The sequence below is a fragment of the Calliphora vicina genome, chromosome 2, assembly GCF_958450345.1.
Source record: "Calliphora vicina chromosome 2, idCalVici1.1, whole genome shotgun sequence".
NCBI classification, from domain to species: Eukaryota; Metazoa; Arthropoda; class Insecta; order Diptera; family Calliphoridae; genus Calliphora; species Calliphora vicina.
The window spans coordinates 96,781,033-96,808,013 of NC_088781.1; the positions used below are offsets into that span (position 1 = coordinate 96,781,033).

A 26,981-nucleotide genomic window follows, 5' to 3' on the forward strand; every position below is an offset into this window, starting at 1 on the left:
AGTACAACGACATACACGGTACTAGAAATAGAAGCTTCAACGCCGGAGACTTAGTTTACGCCAAGAACTTTAAACGTAACACAAGTTATTTGGTACCAGGAGAAATAATAGAAAAAGTCGGCAATGTCATTTACAACACTTTGATCGATGTTGGTGATCGCAAGATTCTTGTAAGAGCTCATGCAGATCAACTACGAACGAGAACTCCAACGGAGACTACATCACGGAATATAAGTTCCCAATTACCATTGGATATATTACTGAACGAGTTTCAGATTGCAACTCCAGTCGATCCAGACGATTTTATAACACCACCTACTTCACCAGTGATTTGGAATCCTGCACGTATAGTTTCCCGCAGAGAACCAGTTGAACCTATTTCCGGATGACCTCAGCAAACTTAAAGAAGAATTTAGCTTTTCAGTATTGTAGCTTAACCGTCCATCTCAACTAAGCGTCTTTTCATATTCTCTTTAATAAATATAGTTTATGTTAAATATTAAACGTTGTCTTTTATTTTATATACATTTAAAAGTACAACACAAAGAGACTACAAAAATTCTAGAAAAGACTCTACATGATATCGATAAATGGACCAAATATTCCGGTGCTAAAATCTCCACTCAAAAAACAAAAAAATTACATATCTGCAAAAAAACCTTTGCGACTCCGATTCTCACAAGATTCAAATCAATAATCACCAGATCGAAACGTGAAAAAATAGGTGGTATTTCCAGGTGTATCAAATTACACCTGGAAATACCACCTATATTAGCACTGAAAATCTCACTAATCTCAAGAGTGAACATAATCCGATATCTGGCAAATAAGAGTTCGTCCACATTAACACACTGTCTTACCTTACTAAAACCCTAATACTTAGCAAAATTGACTACGGATTATACATTTATGGAGCCAGCAGTAATACTAACATCAATATCATCAAGCCCACCTATCACCAAGCTGCTAGAGCTTCGGCATACGCTTTTAGAACAACACCCATCAACAATATACTTGAGGAAACTAATCTCCCCATCAATAGAAAACAGAATACTTTATTCGAAAGCTAGAATCCTTCCGAAACTACTTAACAGTACTAATTCAATAATAGACCATGATATAAATTCAGCTATAAATGCCAAACGCTCTAAGAGATTATCATCTGAGTTAAATATTCCTCTAATAACTGCAAAAAAACTTTATTAAAAATGTATTCCGCAACATAATGTCTGAACTGAAGACCGATCTTAAAGACAACGGCTGGAGCTTCATATTCACAGATGGCACAAAATCCCAAGACCACCTGCCTGCTTATGCGGTAGTAGACGAAGGAGGAAAAAATTTAATCTTAGGGGTACTACACGAACATGCATCAGTTTTCACAGCTGAATCATGTGCTATTTATCAGGCCATCCATTTTGCATTAAAAACTAAAAAGAAAACAACTATATTTACAGACAGCTTATCCGTTCTAAAGGCCATAAATAACCCATATAACAACAAATGGAATACAATAACAAATATCAGAAATGCCCTTATTGGCAGTGAAAATAAAATTAAATTATACTGGATACCTAGCCACATCGGAATCGCTGGAAATGAAGCTGCTGACGTCGCAGCTAAATACGCCTCTCTTGCACCAATCATAATGAATTTAACAGTAGAAAAAGTAGACATTCGCCGTCACATCGCAAGCTACATCAAACTCAAACTTAAATAAAGCCCTATAAACCATTATCATTATTCAACAATAAACCCGCAACACAATCCTCCTATATATCCAACCAACGTTTCAAAAAACAAAATTAAAACATATTCAAGACTTCATCTGGGTCACACCAACTTCTCACATGAATGGTTACTAAGGAAAATAACACGTCCTAGTTGTAACAGATGTAACTGCTATTTAACTATCAAACACGTCTTGTTAGAATGCCCACAATTCCAGAATCAAAGGAACAAAATATTCAGCAACACATCAGCCATTGATCTTCTCAAGGACCCCTCACCCAAAAACATTAACAAAATATACAATTTTATTATAACAACTAAATTAAAAACTTAACAAACATTATACTGTATCAATATTTAATTATATGCATATATAACACTTCAATAAGTTCGATATTGTAATCTAGAGCTGATGGTCTATGTAGCCAATGCTCATAATATATATTTAGTCTTAGAATTCATTCTGTGGATTAAATAAATTAATAATAATAATAATCACCCCTATCGCGAATCAATATTTCACATGAAATAATTTCCCTTTTCCCATTTTTCGTTCATAAACTTTGTTCACGGGAACATTTGTAAACATTAAACAGCTGTTACGAACAAAATCAACTATTGTGAATGAAAAGTTTAGGGGAATATCACGATAGCAATTTTCCCTTCGAGGGAAATGGATATTTCATGGGAACACAAATTTCACATTTTTTCACGATAGGGGTGAATATATTTCCACTGATTTCATCATATATTTGTCATTTGATGAATACAAATTTTACAGTTTCTAAATTTGCTAATGCACGGAAATTGGCTAGAGTGGTACCAATTGCAAAAAATAATAATTACTGTACAGATAATATAAGATCTATTAGCATTTTACCATCAATTTCGAAAATCGTTGAAAATATTATTAAACTACAGATTCTTTCCCACTGTGAACGTTTTTCATTACTGCACTCCAATCAATATGCATTTCGTCGGAATCATAGCACAAGTTCATTACTAATAGCTCTAACTGACTCAATAAGAACTAAACTTGACCGCCATGAAAACTGTACAATGGTTTCTCTGGATCTATCAAAGGCATTTGATCGAGTCAATCATATGATTCTTATAAGAAAACTTATAGATAAATTTAAATTCTCTAAGAGCTAGTTTCTGGGATAAAGATAATCTACATTCTTCGTTTAAACCTAAATTAAACTAAAAATTGTGTTTCTCACTTATTGTTTATATGCTATATAATCTAGGTTTAACTGAGCATCATAGGTGAGTTTAACCTAAGTATAAAATGCCAAAGCACAAACAGATGAAAAATAAAATAAACAATTCTGCACAGCAGCTCTTTGTTTTGATTTACTTTATTAACATCAATATAATATTTAATATACATTTTATATACTGGACTATAAGTTTATTCTACAAAAATGATCTACTCAACATGCCCTTTCAGAATTATATGGTCGCTATTATGTTCCAAAAATGCTGCTGGAGAATGATATCAAACGTCTAGGTATGTCAATGTCGACTCAAGGACATACTAAATGCTAAAATTTGATATTTATTACTGGACAAAAATTGTCCAAAAATAACAAAATATGTAGAAACATATGTTTAAAACAAATGATTGTATATTTTCAAATGTAAAAAAGGAAAGAAACTTAAAATACAAAAATATTGTAATTGTTCAAATGAATAAGTGTAAAATAGTATTAAACAAACACTTAAAATAAAATTATAATTATATTTCTGTTACAATAATGCATTAAATATTTGTTTTTAAATGAGTTTTAAATGGAAATTATGTTTTTATACATGTCGAAATTCCTTATATTTAAAAATTTATTCTGAATAGATTTTACTTAAAAGTCATAACAGTAAGGAAATTAGGCTTATTCGCCAAAATATGTCGAAAAAATTAGTTTTTCTCGAAAATCGCAAAATTTAAAACGCAGGTACGGAAAAACTATAGGAGGCATTGTCATAATTTTTTCATATTTTTATTCCCTATTATGTTTTCAATAAATCCCAATGTTATGATAACAAAATATAGGAGGTATTGTCATAATTTTATCATATTTTTATTCCCTATTATGTTATCAATAAATCCCAATGTGATGATCAAAAAATTCTGAAATTTGTTTAACACAATTTTTAAAAATTTTAAATTGGAGTTTTGAAACTGCAGTTAAAAATTTTAAATCGTTTATAAGTTGTGAAAAAGACCTGGGGGTTATTATGTAACTTCTTTCGAATTTGTATGCTTTATACATTGTATTTCGAAAGTGTTTGTTTCGAATCGAATTACATAATAATCCCCTTGTAGTAGAATAGTTAAATCGTAACTGATGAACGTAATTCTACTTTGTATGAAAAATGCTGTATTTCATATTTCAGAAAATTTTTTTGCTGGGCATTGAAATGGTAATAGTGCTACGTTGAAAGATGTTCACAATTCTGTATTTATTTACCTTATTTGAATTTTGTTGGCGATTTTCTTTACATTCTTCGCTATTTATAGCAACGTCAACGGAAGCACCGCCAGTACTACCACTGCTACTATTATTTTCACTATTTAAATGTTGTTGCTCATCGTCTTCATCAAAGCCACACAATTCAATTGTGTCTAAACGTGATGTTGGTCCACAACTAAACCATTCGGGTTCTTCGTTTTGCTGATTTTTATAATGTTGTTCGTATTTTTCTTCCGTTTCTCGATCCTTTGGATTAGAAACAACTAAAAATCCAGACATGACCCGTTTCACATAGTTCGATTTTCCAACATCCACAGCAGCCGTTCGATCTTTGCAAGACTTTTCATTCGAAACTAAAGGGAAACACAAAGATATTGGAATTTCTTTTAGCTTAATGAACAAAATGAAATTAAATAATTTTTTAAACTGTATGAATTTTATTATAATATATTTTAAATACAATGAAATTTTTGTTAATTGTAGTTTTTATATATAGCTAGTAGCTTTTATTAACCATATAAGTTAATTAATTAATGTTAATTTAAATTTCCACATTATAAGGAACAAGAATTCATTACATATACCGATGCAGCCATCACAGTAAATTTGAAACATATACAGTTTCGAACATGAAAATAGTAGAACTACTAGTCAATTTTTTGGAAATGATGTAAAACCATTTTTACAAATTTTAAATGTGTTTCTTTTTTATTTCAATAATTAATCCAAATTCACAAAACTCAGCGCTAAAAAGATGAGTGGACTGCATCTTTTTAGCGCTGTGGAGCGCTGTTTAACGAAAGATGTCAAATTACAGCTTGAAGTCTCAGATAAAAGTCCAAAAAAACAGTAAAAACTATAAAGTGATATAGTGATAAAGTAACAAAACATGAATTTTCGTTCATGCATGTTGTTGTTGCCATAATTCTTTAGTTGTAAGAAGAAGAAATTTATCTCCTTTCCTGGGTGTTTTGTTATTTTATTATTTTTTATACTTAAATTATTAAGTAAATCCAAGCCAGTCGATCAATGTCAAAGCTGGGTAATACTTTTTATTTATTTATTTGTTTAAAGGGACAAATCGGACTATAAAAGTCTTAATATGTCCTCTTTTGTATTATTTTTTATTATTTAAAAAAACGCCGCTTTTTAATTTGGTCAACTTTACCAGTGGACAGTACATAAGCGAATGAATTTTATTTCAAAAAATATTTATAGCTAAGCTTCAAAATAAATCAATTCAAAATAATACAGGATTAACGGTATTTTAAGAAGTAAATGAGAGTTGAGTGATAACATGAGTTATTACGAAAGTAAAAGAATGAGACAAAGAAAAACAAAAGATCATTGAGCATAAATTTTTACATTTTAATTGATTATTTATATCAGGTATGCTATCCGAGGAAGCTCAGGAAGCGAGGAATAAAGACTATAGAGCCTATAGTCTTTATTACGTCTTCATTAGTGTAGCCACTAATGAAGACGTAATGCATAATCTTTTATTGTCTTCAGACCCATTTATAAATAGATTTCGCTCAAAGCTGCAAATCAAAAAATTGGAGTACGATAATGGTTTTAAAAAAATATTAAAAGACTATGCTTAAATTACTTATTCATGTTTTTTCTATGGGAGATGGGCGTAAAAGTGGGCGGATCAGGTATATATTTTCAGGAGCCCATTCTACAATTATAATATTTATTTTTTGAGAAAATTGAGTTGATGCATTAAAAATCAAGGGAGTTATGAAACTTTTTCAATACATGTTGTATGGGAAGTGGGCGTTGTTGTTGTAGCAGCAGTGTTTGCTGAGTTGACAAACCTTGGCCGAGTGAACTCGGGTCATTCCGGTGCGTAGAACCGGCTGTCGTGTGCGGATATTTTTAAAATTTCACACAACTGATTCTGAGTGCTTAAGAATGCTATGTGCCAAAAAACAATGCCGTAGGTCAAAATTTTATTTTCACTTTGTATGGGAGGTGGGCGTAAAAGTGGGCGGATCATTTTGATTTTTCAATTTTTTCTTGATTCAAACAAAAAATGCCTATGTGCCAAGTTTCATTGTCCTTAGACAACTTCTTCTATTTTTAGCCGCTCGTTGTATGAACTTCAACCAATGTGCGTTACTGTCAGGAGGTTTTCCCTTTCGATGAGATTGGGCCTTTTTGACAGTACATGTCCGTTCCTCTGGACCCCTGGGTCCTCTGTCCCTTTACCTTACAGAGTCCGAAATCCACCAGCGTCTGTTCCCATATTGGGCGGTTTGGTGGTCTGTTTGACCCCAGTGGGGCGGCAGTTCTTTCACCTGGCAGATAGGTATAAAATGCAATTTTTATGTCTGTCCGTCCGATAATGAATGACGACAAACAGAGCCCTATGTATCCGGTCGGGGGCCTCATAATCTCCGGAGAGCCTATTCCCGCGGCGACGATTTCAGGTCGCGGTGAATCGAGAGCTACTGAGATCCAGGTTAGTTCGGTGGCGACACCGGGCCTAGCTAATCTGCTAGCTACTGGCGCTCAACAACAAGCAGGAGATTTAGGGAAACCTAAATCATCTGAATGCGCAACAAATGCATCCTCTAAAAAAGGATGCAAGACTAAAAGCAGCGAGGTGCCTCTGAATTTCAACCCAAACAACTCGAAAGCTGCCTTGGCCCGTACCGACAGAGGATCGGTAAAAACCTCTGTTTTGGGAGCTGCTAGCTTGAAAACTCAGGCTACAGTAAACCCAGTGCCGATTGTGAGCAAGAGTACTGCGAACAAGATTTCGGGTACTCATGCTTCACCTCTCCCTGTCAGCAAAGGAACTGCGAACAAGTCTTCGGGTTCCCAAGATGTGCCTCCAGACCAACAGGGCGACAAAAACCCCACCACCAGGCACGTAACACCAGCCAGAAGGGCCTTTTTGAGACGGCGAGCCGCCGAGAAGTTTTTCGATCGGCTAGGTAATAAACCTGCCGAATCACTTTCGTCCGATGATTTATCATCGCTCAACTGGGCAAAATCCATCTTGGCTGACCTGCAGAATCGTCCTCCTGCGTCGAAGGACGCGCCTAAACGGCAACGTTCTGAGGAGGAGACACAAACGCAGTCAGCAGCCCGAGAGGAAACGGCCGAAGCCTCAACGATCGTTTGACAGATCCTTCAGCGAGGTGGCCAAAGGTCATCTTGTTCGCGCTGTCATCGATCGGAGAGACTCAGATTCCTCCATATCCCATTCAAATTGGGATCTGGTGCGCAGAAAACTGATGGGAGTGTTCTGGCGAGTTCTCAAGGAGAACCCGCGACCCCCTCAGTGTGACGATGCCGGTTGGCATCGGGGTCGGGTAAAACTAATGGCTGTGTTCAAACGAGCGATCTGCCCTGCTTCTTAAGCAGGCGGACGCCCTGTTGGATGGCCTTTGGGAATGAGCTAGACTGGATGTGGTCTCTGTTGACGAAATATCACGTCGGCCTAGGTCCACTGCCCGTGTTCCGGACGAACCGTCGAAACCGAGGGGAATTCTGGAACTCCTTCGGATCGGATATCCTGACATCCCAACTTGATGGTTGCCAGGGTCTCCGAATCCGAAGGTGGATACAGAAGGATCACGGTCATTATGAACCAAGAGTCCCTGGCGCCTCTTCGGAAAAATCTGGGAAAGGTCTACTACGGTTTCGAGTCGATCTTTCTTAGAGTTTACCGAGGGGACGATAGGGACAAACCGGTTCAGGATGACAATGAACCTACCCCCGAAGACATGTCTTGCGATGAGACTACCAGTTCTATTGCTCAAGAGGACACCCACTCCAACTCTGAAATGGTGGATGAATTTTTTGGGCCATTGGACGAGGTAGTTGACGAGGACGCCCTCTTGGACTCGAGTCCCTCGGGCCAAGAAGACGTCAACGTCACGAGGACGCCCTCTTGGACTCGAGTCCCTCGGACCAAGAAAACGTCAACGTCACGTCACAATCGTACCAAAACTCGGAGTTGGTGAAGGTCACACAAATTAACCTTCACGACTCCAAAGCAGCTTCGGCTGCCCTGCTCCTCCGGATGTCTGAAAGAGGGGAGGAGCTTGCACTCATCCAAGAACCAGCTCTTGCTGAAATAACTCTGATGATTGAACCAACCAATTTTGCACACATTGCAACGGCAACAACAGCTAAGGAAGCCTGGGATTCTCTTGTTTGTGCATATGAAGATAACGGATTAACAAGAAAGGTTGAATTATTGAAACAGCTTGTGCAACTAAAACTTGGAGATTTTAATTCAATGCAAGATTATGTGAATGCTATGGTAATGACATCATTGAAGGTTAAAAATGCTGGTCTTAACATTGATGACGAACTAACCGCATCTCTAATGCTTGCTGGTCTTCCTGACGATTTCCGTGCTTTAGTGATGGCTGTGGAAATGAAATAACACCTGAAGAAATTTGGACAGATAAGAAACCTACGTTAAAACATTTGAGAGTATTTGGTTGCAAAGCTATGGTTCACATTTCAAAAAATAAACGGAAGAAGTTGGACAAGAAATCATTAAATGGTATTCTGGTGGGATACAGTTCAGAATCAAAAGCATATCGAATTTTTAATCCAAATACAAAAGAAATTATAACAAGCAGAGATGTTGTTTTCTTTGAAAATGAAAAATTAGAAAGATGCGAAAATAATAACTTTTATTTTCCAATTTTAATTAATGAGATTGACGAAAATCAGAATGAAGAATTAAATTGTGAAGAGGATATTGATATGTCTAACACTACAGAGGTTGAAACAGACTCCATATTTAGTGGTGAGGATTTCGTGGGATTTTCTGAAGAAGACAACAATATCGAACAAGAAGACGTAATTATCGAAAGTAATATAGTAAATCCACCCAAGAGAACTAACAAAAGATCAAGAGAAGATGATGTGATTGAACTTCGAAGATCAGAGAGAATTTCTAAAAAACCAAGACATTCATATAACTTTTGTGCTACAAAATTTGTATCCGAAGATCCCACTACAGTTAAGCAAGCATTATCATCGCCATATGCAGCAGAATGGTCACAAGGAATGAAAGAAGAATATAATTCATTGATGGATAATAATACTTGGACATTAACAGAATTACCTACTAATAAAAAAGCAATTTCGTCTAAATGGGTTTTTAAAACTAAAACAAATGTAGCTGGTGAAGTTATTAGAAGGAAAGCAAGATTAGTGGCTAAAGGTTACAGCCAAGAAAAAGGTATCGACTATAACGAAACTTTTGCTCCAGTAGTAAGGTATGAATCAATTAGATATTTAATTGCATTAGCAGTCGGTCATGATTTAATTATTCACCAAATGGATGCTGTAACTGCGTTCCTTAATGGTACATTAAAAGAAGAAATTTATATGAAGCAACCAGAAGGTATGGATGATGGCTCAGGAAAAGTATGTAAACTTCAGAAATCTATTTACGGGCTTAAACAAGCAAGTCGTGTATGGAATGAGACACTAAACAAAGTTTTATTAGATTTGGATGTTAAAAGAAGTGAAGTTGATCAGTGTATTTATTATCATGTAACAGCAAACAAAATATTATTTATTGCAATTTATGTGGATGATGTTTTAATATTTGCAAATGATAATAAAACAATCAACGATGTTAAACAAAAATTAATGAGCAACTTTAAAATGAAAGATATGGGAGAAGCTTCATCTATATTAGGAATTCGAATAACTCGTACTCAAAATTCAATAAAGTTAGATCAATCTCAATATATTTCTAATGTATTGACTCGTTTTGGTATGGAAGATTGTAACCCTGTTAATACACCTGTCGATTGTAATCAGAAAATATCAGCTGAACTTTGTCCAAAGAACAATGATGCAAAAAAACAAATGTCAAATGTACCATATATGGAGGCAATTGGGTGTTTACTGTTTGCTGCTCAAGTAACACGTCCTGATATCTGCTATATAGTAAATATTTTAAGCAGATATTGTTGGAATCCAGGAAAGGCACATTGGGAAGCAGTAAAACGTGTAATGCGATATCTCAAGGGTAGTTTAAATAAAGGTCTTATATACACTAAAGGTGATGATGAACTGACTGGGTATTGTGATGCAGATTGGGCAAGTGATATTGACGAAAGCCGTTCAACAACAGGGTACCTATTTACTCTTCAATCTGGTGCTATATCTTGGTGCACTAAGCGTCAGAAAACTATTGCCTTATCCACAACTGAAGCGGAGTTTATGTCAATGGTTGCAGCTATACAAGAAGCAATATGGCTAAAAAGATTAGAAAATGAGATTTCTCTAAATCCTATGAAAACGATGAATCTGCATTGTGATAATAAAAGTGCCATACATGTTGCTCTAAACAATGCATATTCATCTCGAACTAAACACATTGATGTAAGGGTAAAATTTATTCGTGAATGTTTTGAAAATAAGATAATTAATTTAAAATATTTGCCCACAAATAATATGTTAGCAGATTTACTAACCAAAGGTGTTCCTTTTCCAAAACTAAAAATACTCACGGATAAGTTTGGCCTAAAATAATATTGTTTATTATTCTTTATTTTAACTTGCTATTTTTTATTAAAACCAAATAACATGTTCAGGGAAGATGTTGAAAATGAACTTGTTATTTTCTACTTAGTTAATTTCAAATCAAATATGTTTTGAATATAAAATTATATATGAATTTTGTTTTAATAAAATTGTCTTCACTTCTGTTCATAACTTTAACTTGATAACAAGAATTCATTTATACTTCAATAACTTTTAATAGGACTACTAGCGGAAAGGAAACCCTAGAGATTTTGATGGACGCTCATTTCCCTGGCAGTGTTCCCCTATCTGAGGGTAACACTGCGGTATCTTCTGCTGGGCCACAATTCTCATAATTGTGACTTCAAAAGGCCCGCTTAACTTGGCTGCTTAACTTGGTCATATATTCCGGAGTCATGGACCAGATGCACTGTAGCCTTTATTCCCAAGGGAGGGAAGGCATCTCATACTAGACCCAAGGACTTTAGGCCTATTAGTCTATCGTCCTTCCGCTTAAAAACCATGGAAAGGTTGATTGATCTGAACCTTCGTTCATCGATTAACCCGAACCGAATATCCTTGTCTCAACATGGCTCTCTGTAGTCTGAAATCATCGGCATTTCCTTTTGTTTTGGCTTTATCGCATTTAAAATTCAGTTGATGAAAAAAATTCAAGTATTTGTCTTAAATAGCCGCCACTGTATATCTTAAGGTAGGGTCAACACATGCAAATATTTGACGAAAAAGACGTAACCACTAAATAAAATATATTTGAATTCCTTTATTTATTTCAAAAACTCAATTTACTTAGGAAAACGCAAAAAAATATTTAGTTTTATTTTATTTAACGATGTTTGATCTTACAAAACACTTGTAAGAGTAAACAACGTCAAACAAATTTGTTCTGAATAAAGTGGTTACGGTTTTTTTAGTAAATATTTGCCGTCTGTACCCTCATAATATAATATTTTTAAGTGAAAATGCAGTTTAGCTGCTTTTATTTATTTTATTTGATGTAAATATTTTAAGCAGATATTGTTGGAATCCAGGAAAGGCACATTGGGAAGCAGTAAAACGTGTAATGCGATATCTCAAGGGTAGTTTAAATAAAGGTCTTATATACACTAAAGGTGATGATGAACTGACTGGGTATTGTGATGCAGATTGGGCAAGTGATATTGACGAAAGCCGTTCAACAACAGGGTACCTATTTACTCTTCAATCTGGTGCTATATCTTGGTGCACTAAGCGTCAGAAAACTATTGCCTTATCCACAACTGAAGCGGAGTTTATGTCAATGGTTGCAGCTATACAAGAAGCAATATGGCTAAAAAGATTAGAAAATGAGATTTCTCTAAATCCTATGAAAACGATGAATCTGCATTGTGATAATAAAAGTGCCATACATGTTGCTCTAAACAATGCATATTCATCTCGAACTAAACACATTGATGTAAGGGTAAAATTTATTCGTGAATGTTTTGAAAATAAGATAATTAATTTAAAATATTTGCCCACAAATAATATGTTAGCAGATTTACTAACCAAAGGTGTTCCTTTTCCAAAACTAAAAATACTCACGGATAAGTTTGGCCTAAAATAATATTGTTTATTATTCTTTATTTTAACTTGCTATTTTTTATTAAAACCAAATAACATGTTCAGGGAAGATGTTGAAAATGAACTTGTTATTTTCTACTTAGTTAATTTCAAATCAAATATGTTTTGAATATAAAATTATATATGAATTTTGTTTTAATAAAATTGTCTTCACTTCTGTTCATAACTTTAACTTGATAACAAGAATTCATTTATACTTCAATAACTTTTAATAGGACTACTAGCGGAAAGGAAACCCTAGAGATTTTGATGGACGCTCATTTCCCTGGCAGTGTTCCCCTATCTGAGGGTAACACTGCGGTATCTTCTGCTGGGCCACAATTCTCATAATTGTGACTTCAAAAGGCCCGCTTAACTTGGCTGCTTAACTTGGTCATATATTCCGGAGTCATGGACCAGATGCACTGTAGCCTTTATTCCCAAGGGAGGGAAGGCATCTCATACTAGACCCAAGGACTTTAGGCCTATTAGTCTATCGTCCTTCCGCTTAAAAACCATGGAAAGGTTGATTGATCTGAACCTTCGTTCATCGATTAACCCGAACCGAATATCCTTGTCTCAACATGGCTCTCTGTAGTCTGAAATCATCGGCATTTCCTTTTGTTTTGGCTTTATCGCATTTAAAATTCAGTTGATGAAAAAAATTCAAGTATTTGTCTTAAATAGCCGCCACTGTATATCTTAAGGTAGGGTCAACACATGCAAATATTTGACGAAAAAGACGTAACCACTAAATAAAATATATTTGAATTCCTTTATTTATTTCAAAAACTCAATTTACTTAGGAAAACGCAAAAAAATATTTAGTTTTATTTTATTTAACGATGTTTGATCTTACAAAACACTTGTAAGAGTAAACAACGTCAAACAAATTTGTTCTGAATAAAGTGGTTACGGTTTTTTTAGTAAATATTTGCCGTCTGTACCCTCATAATATAATATTTTTAAGTGAAAATGCAGTTTAGCTGCTTTTATTTATTTTATTTGATGTATACCTGGCATTTTCGGCAACTCCTTCCACTTTTCAGTAATCAAAGTAGAAAACAAGTAGACTTGTTCCGAGGATATGTACATTAAATCCTCGTTAAATTCTTAAGTTTTGTTTGCATCTGTAGGGTTAATTGCCTTGCGGACTGACTTTTTCTTTTAGTTTCTTTATGTTACGGTTTTGTGCTTTTACTTTAACCTGTTTATACCCTACACCACCATAGTGGGGAGGGTATTATGCGTTTGTGCAGATGTTTGTAACGTCCAAAAATATTAGTCTAGCACCCACCTTAAAGTATACCGATCGACATAGAATCACTTTCTGAGTCGATTAAACGATGTCCGTCCGTCCGTCCGTCCGTCCGTCCGTCCGTCTGGTTGGCTGGCTGGCTGTCCATGTAAACCTTGTGCGCAAAGTACAGGTCGCAATTTTGAATATATTTCGATAAAATTTGGTACATATAATTTTTTCGGCCCAAGGACGAACCCTATTGAAACTGGCTGAAATCGGTCCATTATTTCATATAGCCCCCATACAAATGTCCTCCCGAAATTGGACTTTATCGGTCATAAATGTTTATTTATATATGTATCTACACAAATTTCGCTCCAAATAACTTTTATACATACGAAATTCATGTCACCAAATTTTATTACGATCGGTGCATAATTAGTCATAGCTCCCATATAAGACCCGCTTCCGAAAATCACTTTAACGTGCATAAATCGCTTAAAAATGTTGGTATACACACAAAATTCAACATAGTTAACTTTAATATAGACATAAATCACACGACCTAATTTTATGGTGATCGGTCCATAATTGGCCATAGCTCCCATATAAGGCCCACTTCCAAAAATCACTCAAAAATATAAATTATTGATATTTTAAAAGAAAAATATTTTTACTCATTTACTTGGTGTAGGGTATTATATGGTCGGGCTTGACCGACCATACTTTCTTACTTGTTTTTCTATATCTCGATTCTCTTTTTTTGCCATTTCACGGCTTATGGCCTTTTCCATAATTTAATGGAAATTTAAAGTAAACATAACACCATGCAAGAAAATTACTCACAATGTGGCGAGGCGTTACACACTTTTGAAAATTAATATAAAATTAACTATTTGTTTAATAAGTTTATTTTATTAACCATTGCACAGCGGGCAGAATCGAAATTTTTTGGAAATAAATCTGGCATTTCTAAACGGCTGGGATAAAATTTGAATTGGGCGTAGCCAACGAGTATTTGAGTTTATGTTATTAAAATGGGCCCTACAAATAATCCAGGGGCGGCGCTATGGGGGCTCAAAGTAGGGTACCTTCGACATGTAAAATTTTAAAACACGTGCCATTTTTTTGATTCCCATCCGATTTCAAAGAATTTTATATTTTTGGAAAGCGCTCGGCTAGATCTTGAAAAAACATGCGTGCTATTTATCTCTTATAATTTTCTAGTTATAATCATTTCAAAATTGAAATTTTAAAATTTTTGCCATACCTTGGTCCGCTTTTTTAAAAATATAGGGCGTACTTTTTTGTTAGTTAGACAACTAAATTAACCACAACATATAAAAGATTTCAGAGCAATATCAATTACGAATCCAAAAATAACAGATTTTCAATTTAAAAATTCAAAAAATAGTATATTTTTGCTGTTTTTTGGACAAAATGGTGACATAACTCTTTTTTTATTAAAAAACAACTTTCTTTAAGAACATATAACAATTTTATGTTTTTGTATAAAGTTTCTTTACGGAGAACATTTTGGTATAAAAAACATGTCCTATTTTTCGAACATGTCGGCCCTACGCCCTTTGGAAATTGACCTATTTTTTATCAAAATTTCAACTTTGGGCCACATGTTCTAAAATCCCAAAGCTGGGATCAGAAAACGGAAAGCAGTTTTGGAAACCCTGATGTGTTCCCTATTTATCCCTAAAGTATTTTCCCAGCCCCGAAGGAAATGTGGACCCTATAGACAAAATTGTAAAAATACCATTTTTGGGATTTTCGCTCCAATTTTTTGGAATTGCGTGATTCCCTTTGACCTTTTGACAAGTTTTTTTACACCTTGTTATTTAGAATGAGAAACTTAAAAAACGCTGAATATCATTGAGTTTCGTTAATAAATAAAGATTTTATTACATATTCATTGAGTTTCTAAAACTAAAATTTATATCAAAATTTTAATAGGATTACAAATATTAGGAACAATTTGATCCATATTTTTTCCGAGCTATATTTTTTGTTTAGATAAGTTAACTTTTGGTCTTACTAAAAAAATTTCAAGTCAATATCTCAATTAGATTCAAAAATATGCCACTTTAAAACTCCGTCCTTCAAAAATATTGCACTTTTTCATACTAAAGAATTTGTATAAATTTTCTTAATGTGACTGAGTCAGAACCAGTGTTGACAATTTAGCTCTTTTTAGGCTAAATTTAGCCCTTTTCAATCTTGTTTAGCCACAAAAAAATTAATTTAGCCTTTAGCCTTTTTTATTTTCATTTAGCCATTTTTATGCCTAAATCAAAACTTATATATTTAACCTAATGATCTGAAATTTTTGCTGTTGAAAATTAGTAAAAGCAGTTCAAAAAAATTGGTAGGGATATTATGACAAAAATTAACTAAAAATATTGAACCAGTTAACAATTTAAGCACATACAAATTGTTGGACCTTCCACACATTAAAAAAATGCCATAACTAATATAGAGAAAATGGACGTTATTTGAATAAAAATTGTTAATAAATATGTTAATGAGGGTTAAAGAGAATACTTTTAACTTTATCTGGGCGATGTATTGACGTAAATATAGTACTTTAACAAATATTTTATAACACATGTCATGTAATATACCGTTTTCAAAGACTACAATACAACCAATTTAGAAAGAAAAAATCAGTTCATTATCGATAATAATTTAGCTATGATAAATTTAAATTAAATATTTATGTTTACATATTTTGGCTACCTTAGTTTTGAAATGTTTACTAACATAATGTTAAAATTTATGTTTTTGCCAATGAAAATCAATTCTGTCCGGCGACGTGTATAATTTTTAGAATTTTTTTTCTGCGTGAGAGGCAAATATGCCATATATTCACTTATCAAAATATTCTCCATCGAAGTTATCACAAAGGATTACTTTATACAAAATTTGTCTTTCATATAAAAAAATTTGCCTAGGAGCATTTTGCAGGCCATGTGATAAATACGAGGCTTTAAAACAGCGAAATGCAAACTCAGACCACTACAGTTTTTAGATATTGTAGTTGTATGAGTTGAGTATTATTCTCTAGCAAAAACAAAAACAAATAGCTGAAATAATGAAATAAACAAGCATAAAAGCCAGGGATAGTAAATGATTTTTTCTTTTGGTATCAAAATATTTTATTTAGAGTACCCCAGGGTACTAAAACAATTTTTGTTAGTATTTATTAACAACAAAAAAAACAAGAAAAACGTATAATAATTCAGTTAAAGCTTAGAAATAATAATAACTTAAAATTTAATTCAGTTCTGTTTAATTATAATTATAACATTTTTGTTTATGAAATATTCTTTTATAATTCATATAGACATAGTTTATAAAAACAAAAATTATATAAATAACATAAAACAAATTGAGATCATAAGTAGTTGTAAATATTAAATACAAATATAAAATTTTTATGTATTTTTGGATAATAACACTATAAACGAAATTGACACTTTAGCTCTGCCAAGAGGGGCACCCAGTGGCTTAAACTAATTCGGGTACGCTGAATTCAGTGGTGCTAACCGTTTTTTTAGGTTAGCTCGTATTTTCGAAAATGGAGGAGGTTGCACAACATATGGTCGCATAACTCAAACACAGTTTAGTTTATTGAATAAACTGAAGAAAAACGAAATTACCTTCAAGTAAAGCTTAACATGTTTATAATCTTCGCAGTCGTTTTAGAAATATAAATTTTGTTGGCAAAAAAAATAATTTTTTAGAAAAATTTCGAAATTTTTAGCTTTATATGCATATACGATCTTAATTTTTATTACACATTTAGAAAGCGAAGTTCCAAATAAAATAAGCTCTAAATAATTAAATTCTGTCCAGAACTTTTCATTTTATTCACAAAAACTAATACAAATATCCCCTAATATTTTATCAAAATACATAACTCGTAATAATTGGCTACATCGTGCAGTGCACAGACGTATAGACAAAAAAGAGGGAAATAAATCTAAACCCTTAGTCCGATTTGAATGAAATTTGACATGTACACAGAAGAATTGTTGACGAGTTTAAGGTTTGAATTTTGACCACATGAGTCTACCAGAGGTGCGGGTATGATAAATTTTTAAAACGATCCTCTTTTTTCGTTTGTGTTCCGATTTCAAAAAACTTACACACATAAAATAAATTGAAACAGTAAGTATTTGAAGATTTAAGTAAATCTTTGGTTTGAATAAGATTATACAATGAAGTTTGTTCCTTTCTTTTGTTTTTATAATGTTTTGAATTGAAAATACTCTTTCGACATTAGCCGATGAATGAGGTATAGACAAAATTCCAGTCAATTCTAGAAATGTCAGGAAAAATTAATTTTCTAAAGCCTTTTGGGAAAAGGTTTCCTGATGATCTGGCCTAAGCAACCAGGGGTTATTATGTAATTCGATTCAAATCAAAACACTTTCGAAATATAAAGTATAAAGTATACAAATTCGAACGAATTTCTTTTCGAAAGGAGTTACATAATAACCCCCAGTGAAATGCGCCCAACAATAAATTTCAGTGAATTTATCAATAAAATTGGGAATTTAGCATAAAAACAATTTTACTAAAATATTAATTCATTTAATTTGTTTTTTAGTTGCGATACCATTAAACAAAAATTACATATATTTTCGTTAGATAATGTTTAATTTCAATTATATCAGCCCAATGCTCTATATTGAGTGTTAATTGACTCAAATAATTTTTTTCGTTTGGAAACATTTTCATTAAAAACGGAATAATACTATTAGTTTTTCCATTCAAAACATTTTCTGGAGAAAATTTGTTAAACCAGACCAAAATATAGTCAACGAAATCTAAACGTTCTCTTAGAATTTGACAAAACTTTTTATAAAATTGTTTGCAATTTTCTCTGAAATTATTTACAATGTCGGTATCAATATGATTTCGGTTATAGACATGACCTTGACGAACCAAGATGATAATTTCGTTAGAGATTGGAGGGTATCCACGGACTGTTCCTTTTCGGATCATAGTAGGATCACCTTCACTTTGAATTTTAACTCGTCCTTAAGGGTACCATTTAGGGATCCTAGGCGGACAAATTGGGGAACCTTTTATGATAAGATACGTACTGGGTTTGAGCAGTTTAATTTATGTGAACTGATACCACCCAATTTGGAAATAACGGTGAACAATTTCACGCGTTTATTAAATGAGAGCTATGAGTCATCATGCCCAATGAAATTTCCCGGCAGGCGTAAACAGCCAAAATGGTGGACTAAGGAACTTCAAGTTCAAAGGTCGACGGTTAGGAAATCTTTTAATAGGGCAAAGCTCACTGGATTACAAGGAGACTGGAACAACTACAAGGTGTGCTTCAATAAATACAAGGGAGATCTGAAAAGAGCGAAGCGGACTTCATGGAGAAATTTTTGTGAATCCGTTGATAGCGTCAATGAGATGTCAAGATTTCGGAGAATTTTATCCAAAGACCCAAAGGTCATAGGGTATATTCAAAGAGCTGATAACTCATGGACGGAATCTAGCTCGGAAACACTCTCCCTGCTTATGGAAACACACTTTCCTGGTTGTGAAAGTATAGACACTAGGGCTGACGATCAGGGGGCTAACATGCCTGAGGGAACTAGTCATGACTCTAGACAAATTGAGGGAATAGTCACTAGGGAAAAACTAGCCTGGGCGGTAAAATCTTTTGACCCGTATAAATCACCGGGTCCGGATGGAGTATTTCCGGCGATGCTGTGTAATATCCCGGATACGGCATTATTCCTCTTGGCGGATATCTTCAAGGCCTGTCTCAGTAGAAGGTATCTGCCGCGTGGGTGGAGAGAGGTCAAGGTTGTTTTCATACCAAAGGCCGGTAAGGCCAGCCACTCGAAACCAAAGGATTTTAGACCTATTAGCCTATCGTCTTTTCTTTTGAAGACATTAGAACGACTGATAGATCTACATCTAAGGAGCAATATAGATACCCATCTCATTAGCAACGCTCAACATGCCTACCTCAAGGGTAAATCCGTTGAGAGTGCGCTTCATGAAGTGGTCGGTTGTATAGAGCACAGTCTGAAGCATAGGGAATATACTTTGGCTGCGTTTCTTGATATAGAAGGTGCCTTTAACAACATCAGGACAGAGGCAATTAGGAACTCGTTAGTAGAACTTGGGGTCGACGACTTTCTAGTGAGTTGGATAATCTTAATGCTGGAAAGCAGGATTATCAATTCAACCCTAGGGGACGATGTGATCAGAAGACGGGTTACCAGAGGTACACCACAAGGTGGAGTTCTTTCTCCTCTACTGTGGTTACTGGCGGTTAATCCTATTCTCAGGACCTTCGAATCTAAGGGTAGGAAGATAGTCGCCTATGCGGATGACGTGGTGATCCTGATTAAGGGAAAATTTCTCTCAACTATCAGTGACATCATGCAGGAGTCGCTTAGCGATCTCTCATCCTGGGCAAAGACTAACGGGCTGGGTGTAAACCCATCAAAGACAGAATTGGTGTTGTTTACTAGGAAGTATAAGGTAGAGAACTTCAAATTGCCGAAACTAGACGGCGTCGAGCTGAGTTTATCAGGGGGAGCCAAGTATTTAGGAACCTTCCTTGACAATAAACTGTCATGGAAAATAAATACGCAGGAAAGATTGAAAAGGGGCCTTAATGCCTACTATACATGTAGGAACTCAATTGGCAAAAACTGGGGCTTGCGACCGAGTATGGTTAATTGGATCTACACTTCTGTTGTTAGACCTATTATTACTTATGGCTGCACAGTGTGGTGGGAGGCAATGAGGAAACGTAGCTACAGGGCTATACTCAACAAGGCTCAAAGATGTGCATGTCTGGGTATCACAGGTGCCCTAGGCAGCACCCCGCAGGCGGCGTTGGATATAATCCTGAATCTACTACCCATTGAGATATATGTTGAAAGTGTGGCAGCAAGGAACTTACTCAGACTATCTGAGTCTTCCTTAGTGAAATCCTTGCGGATGGGACACACTATGATACTGTATGAAGCAGGTCTTGTTAGTCAGGGCATTACTCCATCTGGAATCTCTGACTATAAGGTCGCAACCTTCAGCTTTGGTGCTTCACCCCCAGTAGAATTCCCCACTAGGGATAAGTGGGCTGGATCCGATCAACTGTTTGATGGGTGCGCAGTTTTCACAGACGGTTCCAAAATGGATTCTGGTACGGGGGCCGGGGTATATTTGGTCGACCAAGACATTAAGCGCTCATATAGACTCCCTAACGAGTGTAGCGTCTTCCAGGCAGAGATCTTCGCGATCTGGAAAGCCACAGAGTTGATAGGGACACACATAAATAGGGGGTCTTCAGTGACAATATATGTAGACAGTCAGGCAGCACTGAAGGCCTTGGAGTGTCATTTAATACACTCCAACCTAGTAGAGGACTGTAGGAGAGCTCTGGAGGAGCTATTGGCACATTACTCAGTGAGATTGTGTTGGGTGCCGGGGCACTGTGATATACAGGGTAACGAGGTAGCAGATGAACTTGCTAGACATGGTTCCGATTTGGACCATGACACTAGGGAACGGGCTATTAGACCACCCATTTGTCACTACTACAGGGTAATCTACGAAAGATTCCGGGACTGCACGAATCGATCCTGGTGCAGTAGAACAGATTGCAAAGTGTCCAGGGCCTTATGGCCAAGACTGAATGCGAACGCGACTGGGACACTGTTAGAGTTGGATAGGTACAATCTCAGGATTCTAGTAGGAGTGATAACCGGTCACTGCTCAATTGGAGCCTTTAAGGGAAAGTGGGACACTGACACACAGGACTTCTGTAGAGTATGTGGGGATGCAGAGGAGATAGAGACAGTAGAGCACATTATGTGCAACTGCCCTATGCTACAGGGTCATAGACTTAAATGGCTAGGAAATAGATTTCTGGATGAACTTGGTAATGTTGCTGGCTGCAAACTAAGCAACATACTAGGTTTCATTAAGGGAATAGGGTGGCTATTTAAGGGACGTTCTACGGCAGGTCCAAATCCGTGAAAAGACTAATCTTTCCTTTCTTTCTTCTTCTTTTTATCAGACGGAATTTTGGACTTCTTTTTTGCTTATTCTAATGCTTTTATCTTTATCTTCTTCTATCTCTATCGAAGGGAATCACAATGGACCTCAAGGTCTCTGGGTGGAAGTACACTTTGTGTACACCCTTCTAAACCTAACCTAACCTAACCTATCAATATGATTTGTGCGTATCAAATGAGTCTCGGGAGTACCACTGTACTTTTGAACATCAAATAGTATCAAAAAAAGTACGATGGTATCAATTTTGCCAACCCTGATAAAAGCGTAACACAACCTGCTTCTATCAATGCTCATGCGAGACTGACTGTTTTTATACAATGTGTGTGCTTGCGTACATGTGAAAACAAAAACAAGAGAGCTCATTTGAGAGCTCCCTGCAGCTCGCTGCTTTAAAAACATTGGCATATGATATACGTGTAGCCCCATATTACGTTATTTTAAAGTTAAGAATCAACTTACAGGAATAAATATTCTTATTTTCTTGCATTTGAACGTATGTTTTATTCATACATTTTTGTTTGTCTATTCGGCATAGCCAAATGTAACATTCTAAGTTGTGTCAAATGTTTTTTGTGTCAAATGTATGTATTTTTTTAATTAAAACTGTTAGCCCTTTTTTAGCCACTTTTTAGCCATTTTTTAGCCAAAGAAAGAACATTATAAAAAAAATTTAGTATGAAAAAGTGCAATATTTTTAAAGCACGGAATTTTAAAGTGGCATATTTTTGAATCTAATTGAAATATTGACTTGAAATTTTTTTTGTAAGACCAAAAATTAACTTATCTAAACAAAAAATATAGCTCGGAAAAAATATGGATCAAATTGTTCCTAATATTTGCAATCCTATTAAAATTTTGATATAAATTTTAGTTTTAGAAACTCAATGAATATGTAATATGTAATAAAATCTTTATTTATTAACGAAACTCAATGAAATTTTCAGCGTTTTTTAAGTTTCTCATTCTAAATAACAAGGTGTAAAAAAACTTGTCAAAAGGTCAAAGGGAATCCCGCAATTACTAAAAATTGGAGCGAAAATCCCAAAAATGGTATTTTTTACAATTCTGTCTATAGGGTCCACATTTCCTTCGGGGCTACGAAATTACTTTAGGGATAAATAGGGAACACATCAGGGTTTCCAAAACTGCTTTCCGTTTTCTGATCCCAGCTTTGGGATTTTAGAACATGTGGCCCAAATTTGAAATTTTGATAAAAAAAAGGTCAATTTCCAAAGGGCGTAGGGCCGACATGTTCGAAAAATAGGACATGTTGTTTATACCAAAATGTTATCCGTAAAGAAACTTTATACAAAAACATAAAATTGTTATATGTTCTAAAGAAAGTTGTTTTTTAATAAAAAAAAAGAGTTATGTCACCTTTTTGTCCAAAAAACAGCAAAAAATATACTATTTTTTGAATTTTTAAATTGAAAATCTGTTATTTTTGGATTCGTAATTGATATTGCTCTGAAATCTTTTGTATGTTGTTGGTAATTTAGTTGTCTAACTAACAAAAAAAATTCGAGTCCATTCGGTCCAAAAGTGCGCCCTATATTTTTAAAAAAGCGGACCAAGGTATGGCAAAAATTTTAAAATTTAAATTTTGAAGTGCCTATAACTAGGAAATTATAAAAGATAAATAGCACACGCAAGCATCTAGCCGAGCGCTTTCCAAAAATATAAAATTCTTTGAAATCGGATGAGAAACAAAAAAATGGCACGTGTTTAAAAATTTTACATGTCGAAGATACCCTACCTTCGCCTGGGTAACGATCTTGAAGCGATGCGAGGGCTTATATACACTCTGTGGTCTAGACCTCCTTTGCGATTGAGCATGTTTTCCTGGCACTTTCGCAAAGGAGGTCGCGACTTCAAAGGAGCGTATTAACCAAAGGTTACTCATCTTGTCAAGATATTGGGGCGATAGTGTGTCCAGTAGCTGTCGCGTCAATTATTATGACATATATCGTCTCGTGATATCCACGCTTGAGTTCGCCACTTGTATAGTAGAGGCTTTACCTGGGGGGTCACGAAACATATACACTCTTAAGGTCAAGGTGAGTGGTAGCAGTGCCGAGGACCTGGATGGTTAGTTAGTGTCTAAAGAAACTAACCGCTAACAGCTCCCCTCAGCGTCAGGGTAATACGCTGTTGTAATGTAGTTGCCCAGTCCACGCACGCCGTCACTGCGTGGATGGTCCGTCTTTACGTGCCTACTCGTGGGAACAAAATAGATCCTAAAAATTCAAAAACAACTACAGAGGAGACTTCCGATTTTAGGGAAACTAGGGAATCGGAAGGGGGGTTTCGGACAGCACCCTAGAGGGTGAATTAACCCTGACAGACGTACATGCTCGGATTCTAGAGCATGAAGGACAGGTGAGTGAACTGGATGTGGATGGTCTTTTGGGACTGTCGAAAGACTCCTTTGGGGAAACTAGTGCCACTCAGAGGTTGGAGGAGTTGGCTCTGTTATCTGATGATGAGCATGAGATCACTATGATTGCTGCTCAGAATCAGATAACGGAAACATCCCCTCCCACTGCTAGTGACAAGGATAACCAAAGGAGCCGTTCGGCAGAAGATGATCCACATGGCGCTAAGGTCGCCAATCTTGTTCGGCAGGCCGCCGTGGAGGAGTTGCCTAATGCCACTCCACGAGACACTGATAAGCCAGGCCGAACGAAAGAGGATAGGGCAAAAAATGGCACTAGGAAATCTCTAGCCTTTCTGGCAAAGATGGGAAAGAGAGATCCTGGGTCATTAACTGCAAAGGAGAAGTACCTTCTCAAGAAACACAGACAGGACGTCGCTAGATTTGAAAGAATCTACGGCCCTGTTAGTGTACTCTTGGGAGAGTCTTCTCCTGTTGAGCAGCAAGTGGTAGCTGCTATGGATCTGGCTGACACCCAAAAGGGTATAAGGTCGACAGCTCCAACCACTAGCAGTGCGGTAACAACTAAGGAGGGGGGCTCTTCTACCATCCTACAAATCGGTGCTCGGCTAGAACTGTGGATGGTAACAAGAAGCCTCCCATAATGGGGTCAGGTGCGAAGGGAATGAAGAATCCTCCGGCCGATTCTCTTAAGGGTGCCCGTATGGGTAACATTAAGGGAAACGGATCCGGTGGTCCTCAAACCTCGTCATCGAAGGCACCAGGATGCAGCAAGGCTTCGGGGAATGCTGGTGTAACCCCATCTAGCACTCTTAAGGGTACCCAAAAGGAGACCATTAAGAGGGCTAGATCTGGGGACGACCAGCCTTCCTCGTCAACAAAGAAGCTAAAGAAGTCCCTGAGTCAGGACGTATATCTTCAGGCAGCGATTATTGATCGGAATGATCCGGATGGGAAGATCAGTACCGATCAATGGCAGCTGCTTGAGGCTAGACTCTTGGATGAGATGGCTTTCCATAGTGGTAGCTCTGAAGACGTATCTTTTAAAGGTGCTGACTGGGCTAAGGGAGTCAAGGTCATAAACTGCGGAAATAAAAATTCATTTGAATTCTTAAGGACCGTAGTTGGGAAACTTGGCGACCTTAATCCAGCCTTAAAACTTGAAGTGATACGCGCTTCAGAATTACCATTAAGGTCAATAGTGACAGTATGGATTCCTCCACCCGTAAGACCGGTGGAAACCATATTGGCACTGTTGAAAAAACAGAATGTTGATCTCCCTATAGACCAATGGAAGGCGGTAGCCTCCATGGTGTGTAAGGAGAACAACGGGAGGGATTTCCGGTTCGCAGTGGATCGTAAATCCCTCGAGATTTTGGACAAGGTGAAAGGGGTTGTCAATTTTGGTTTTGGCACTGTCAGGTTTCGGTATTCGAAACATGACACTACCAAAGAGGCTGCTGGTGGTGCAGATAAACCTGCATCATTGTGAAGCGGCCTCAACAGAATTAGCAAACTTTCTCACCAAATCCCAGACCGATGTGGCCCTGAATCAAGAACCTTGGATTAACCAAAATAAGGTTTGCGGGTTAGGGATAGCGGGATACACGTTATTTATCCCGTCCACTGAGGACAAGGTAAGAACGTGTATCCTGGCAAGGAGAGAACTCAAACTAATAATTTCTCATTCTTTTAGGGGCGGTGACATCACTGTTGTGAATAGGGAAACCAGGGGTGAGCGGACGCTGACTTTGGCTTCGGTGTACATGCCGTATGATGCAGTGGATCCACCAGGCAATGAGGTGCAGGAGCTAACGGCGTATACAAAAAGGAGAGGTGCTATCCTGGTTATGGGATGTGATGCAAATGCTCATCACAGCCAATGGGGCAGTGCTGATATCAATAAAAGAGGTGAGTGCGTCTATGATTTCATAACTGTCAATAATCTAGTTATCTGTAACAAGGGCAATATGCCCACGTTTAGGAACAAAGATAGGCAGGCGGTTATAGACATGACCTTGACGAACCAAGATGATAATTTCGTTAGAGATTGGAGGGTATCCACGGACTGTTCCTTTTCGGATCATAGTAGGATCACCTTCACTTTGAATTTTAACTCGTCCTTAAGGGTACCATTTAGGGATCCTAGGCGGACAAATTGGGGAACCTTTTATGATAAGGTACGTACTGGGTTTGAACAGTTTAATTTATGTGAACTGATACCACCCAATTTGGAAATAACGGTGAACAATTTCACCCGTTTATTAAATGAGAGCTATGAGTCATCATGCCCAATGAAATTTCCCGGTAGGCGTAAACAGCCAAAATGGTGGACTAAGGAACTTCAAGTTCAAAGGTCGACGGTTAGGAAATCTTTTAATAGGGCAAAGCTCACTGGATTACAAGGAGACTGGAACAACTACAAGGTGTGCTTCAATAAATACAAGGGAGATCTGAAAAGAGCGAAGCGGACTTCATGGAGGAATTATTGTGAATCCGTTGATAGCGTCAATGAGATGTCAAGATTTCGGAGAATTTTATCCAAAGACCCAAAGGTCATAGGGTATATTCAAAGAGCTGATAACTCATGGACGGAATCTAGCTCGGAAACACTCTCCCTGCTTATGGAAACACACTTTCCTGGTTGTGAAAGTATAGGCACTAGGGCTGACGATCAGGGGGCTAACATGCCTGAGGGAACTAGTCATGACTCTAGACAAATTGAGGGAATAGTCACTAGGGAAAAACTAGCCTGGGCGGTAAAATCTTTCGACCCGTATAAATCACCGGGTCCGGATGGAGTATTTCCGGCGATGCTGTGTAATATCCCGGATACGGCATTATTCCTTTTGGCGGATATCTTCAAGGCCTGTCTCAGTAGAAGGTATCTGCCGCGTGGGTGGAGAGAGGTCAAGGTTGTTTTCATACCAAAGGCCGGTAAGGCCAG

General features: G+C 36.4%; 1 protein-coding gene across 1 annotated transcript in view; it reads right to left on the reverse strand.

Moving 5' to 3' along the window:
- Positions 1–26,981, reverse strand: part of cup — a 64,633-nt gene that overhangs the window by 21,774 nt on the left and 15,878 nt on the right. The window contains exon 5 of the mRNA XM_065499496.1: positions 4,203–4,558. Within this exon, the coding sequence (XP_065355568.1) occupies positions 4,203–4,558 (356 nt within the window). The remainder of the gene's footprint in view (positions 1–4,202; positions 4,559–26,981) is intronic.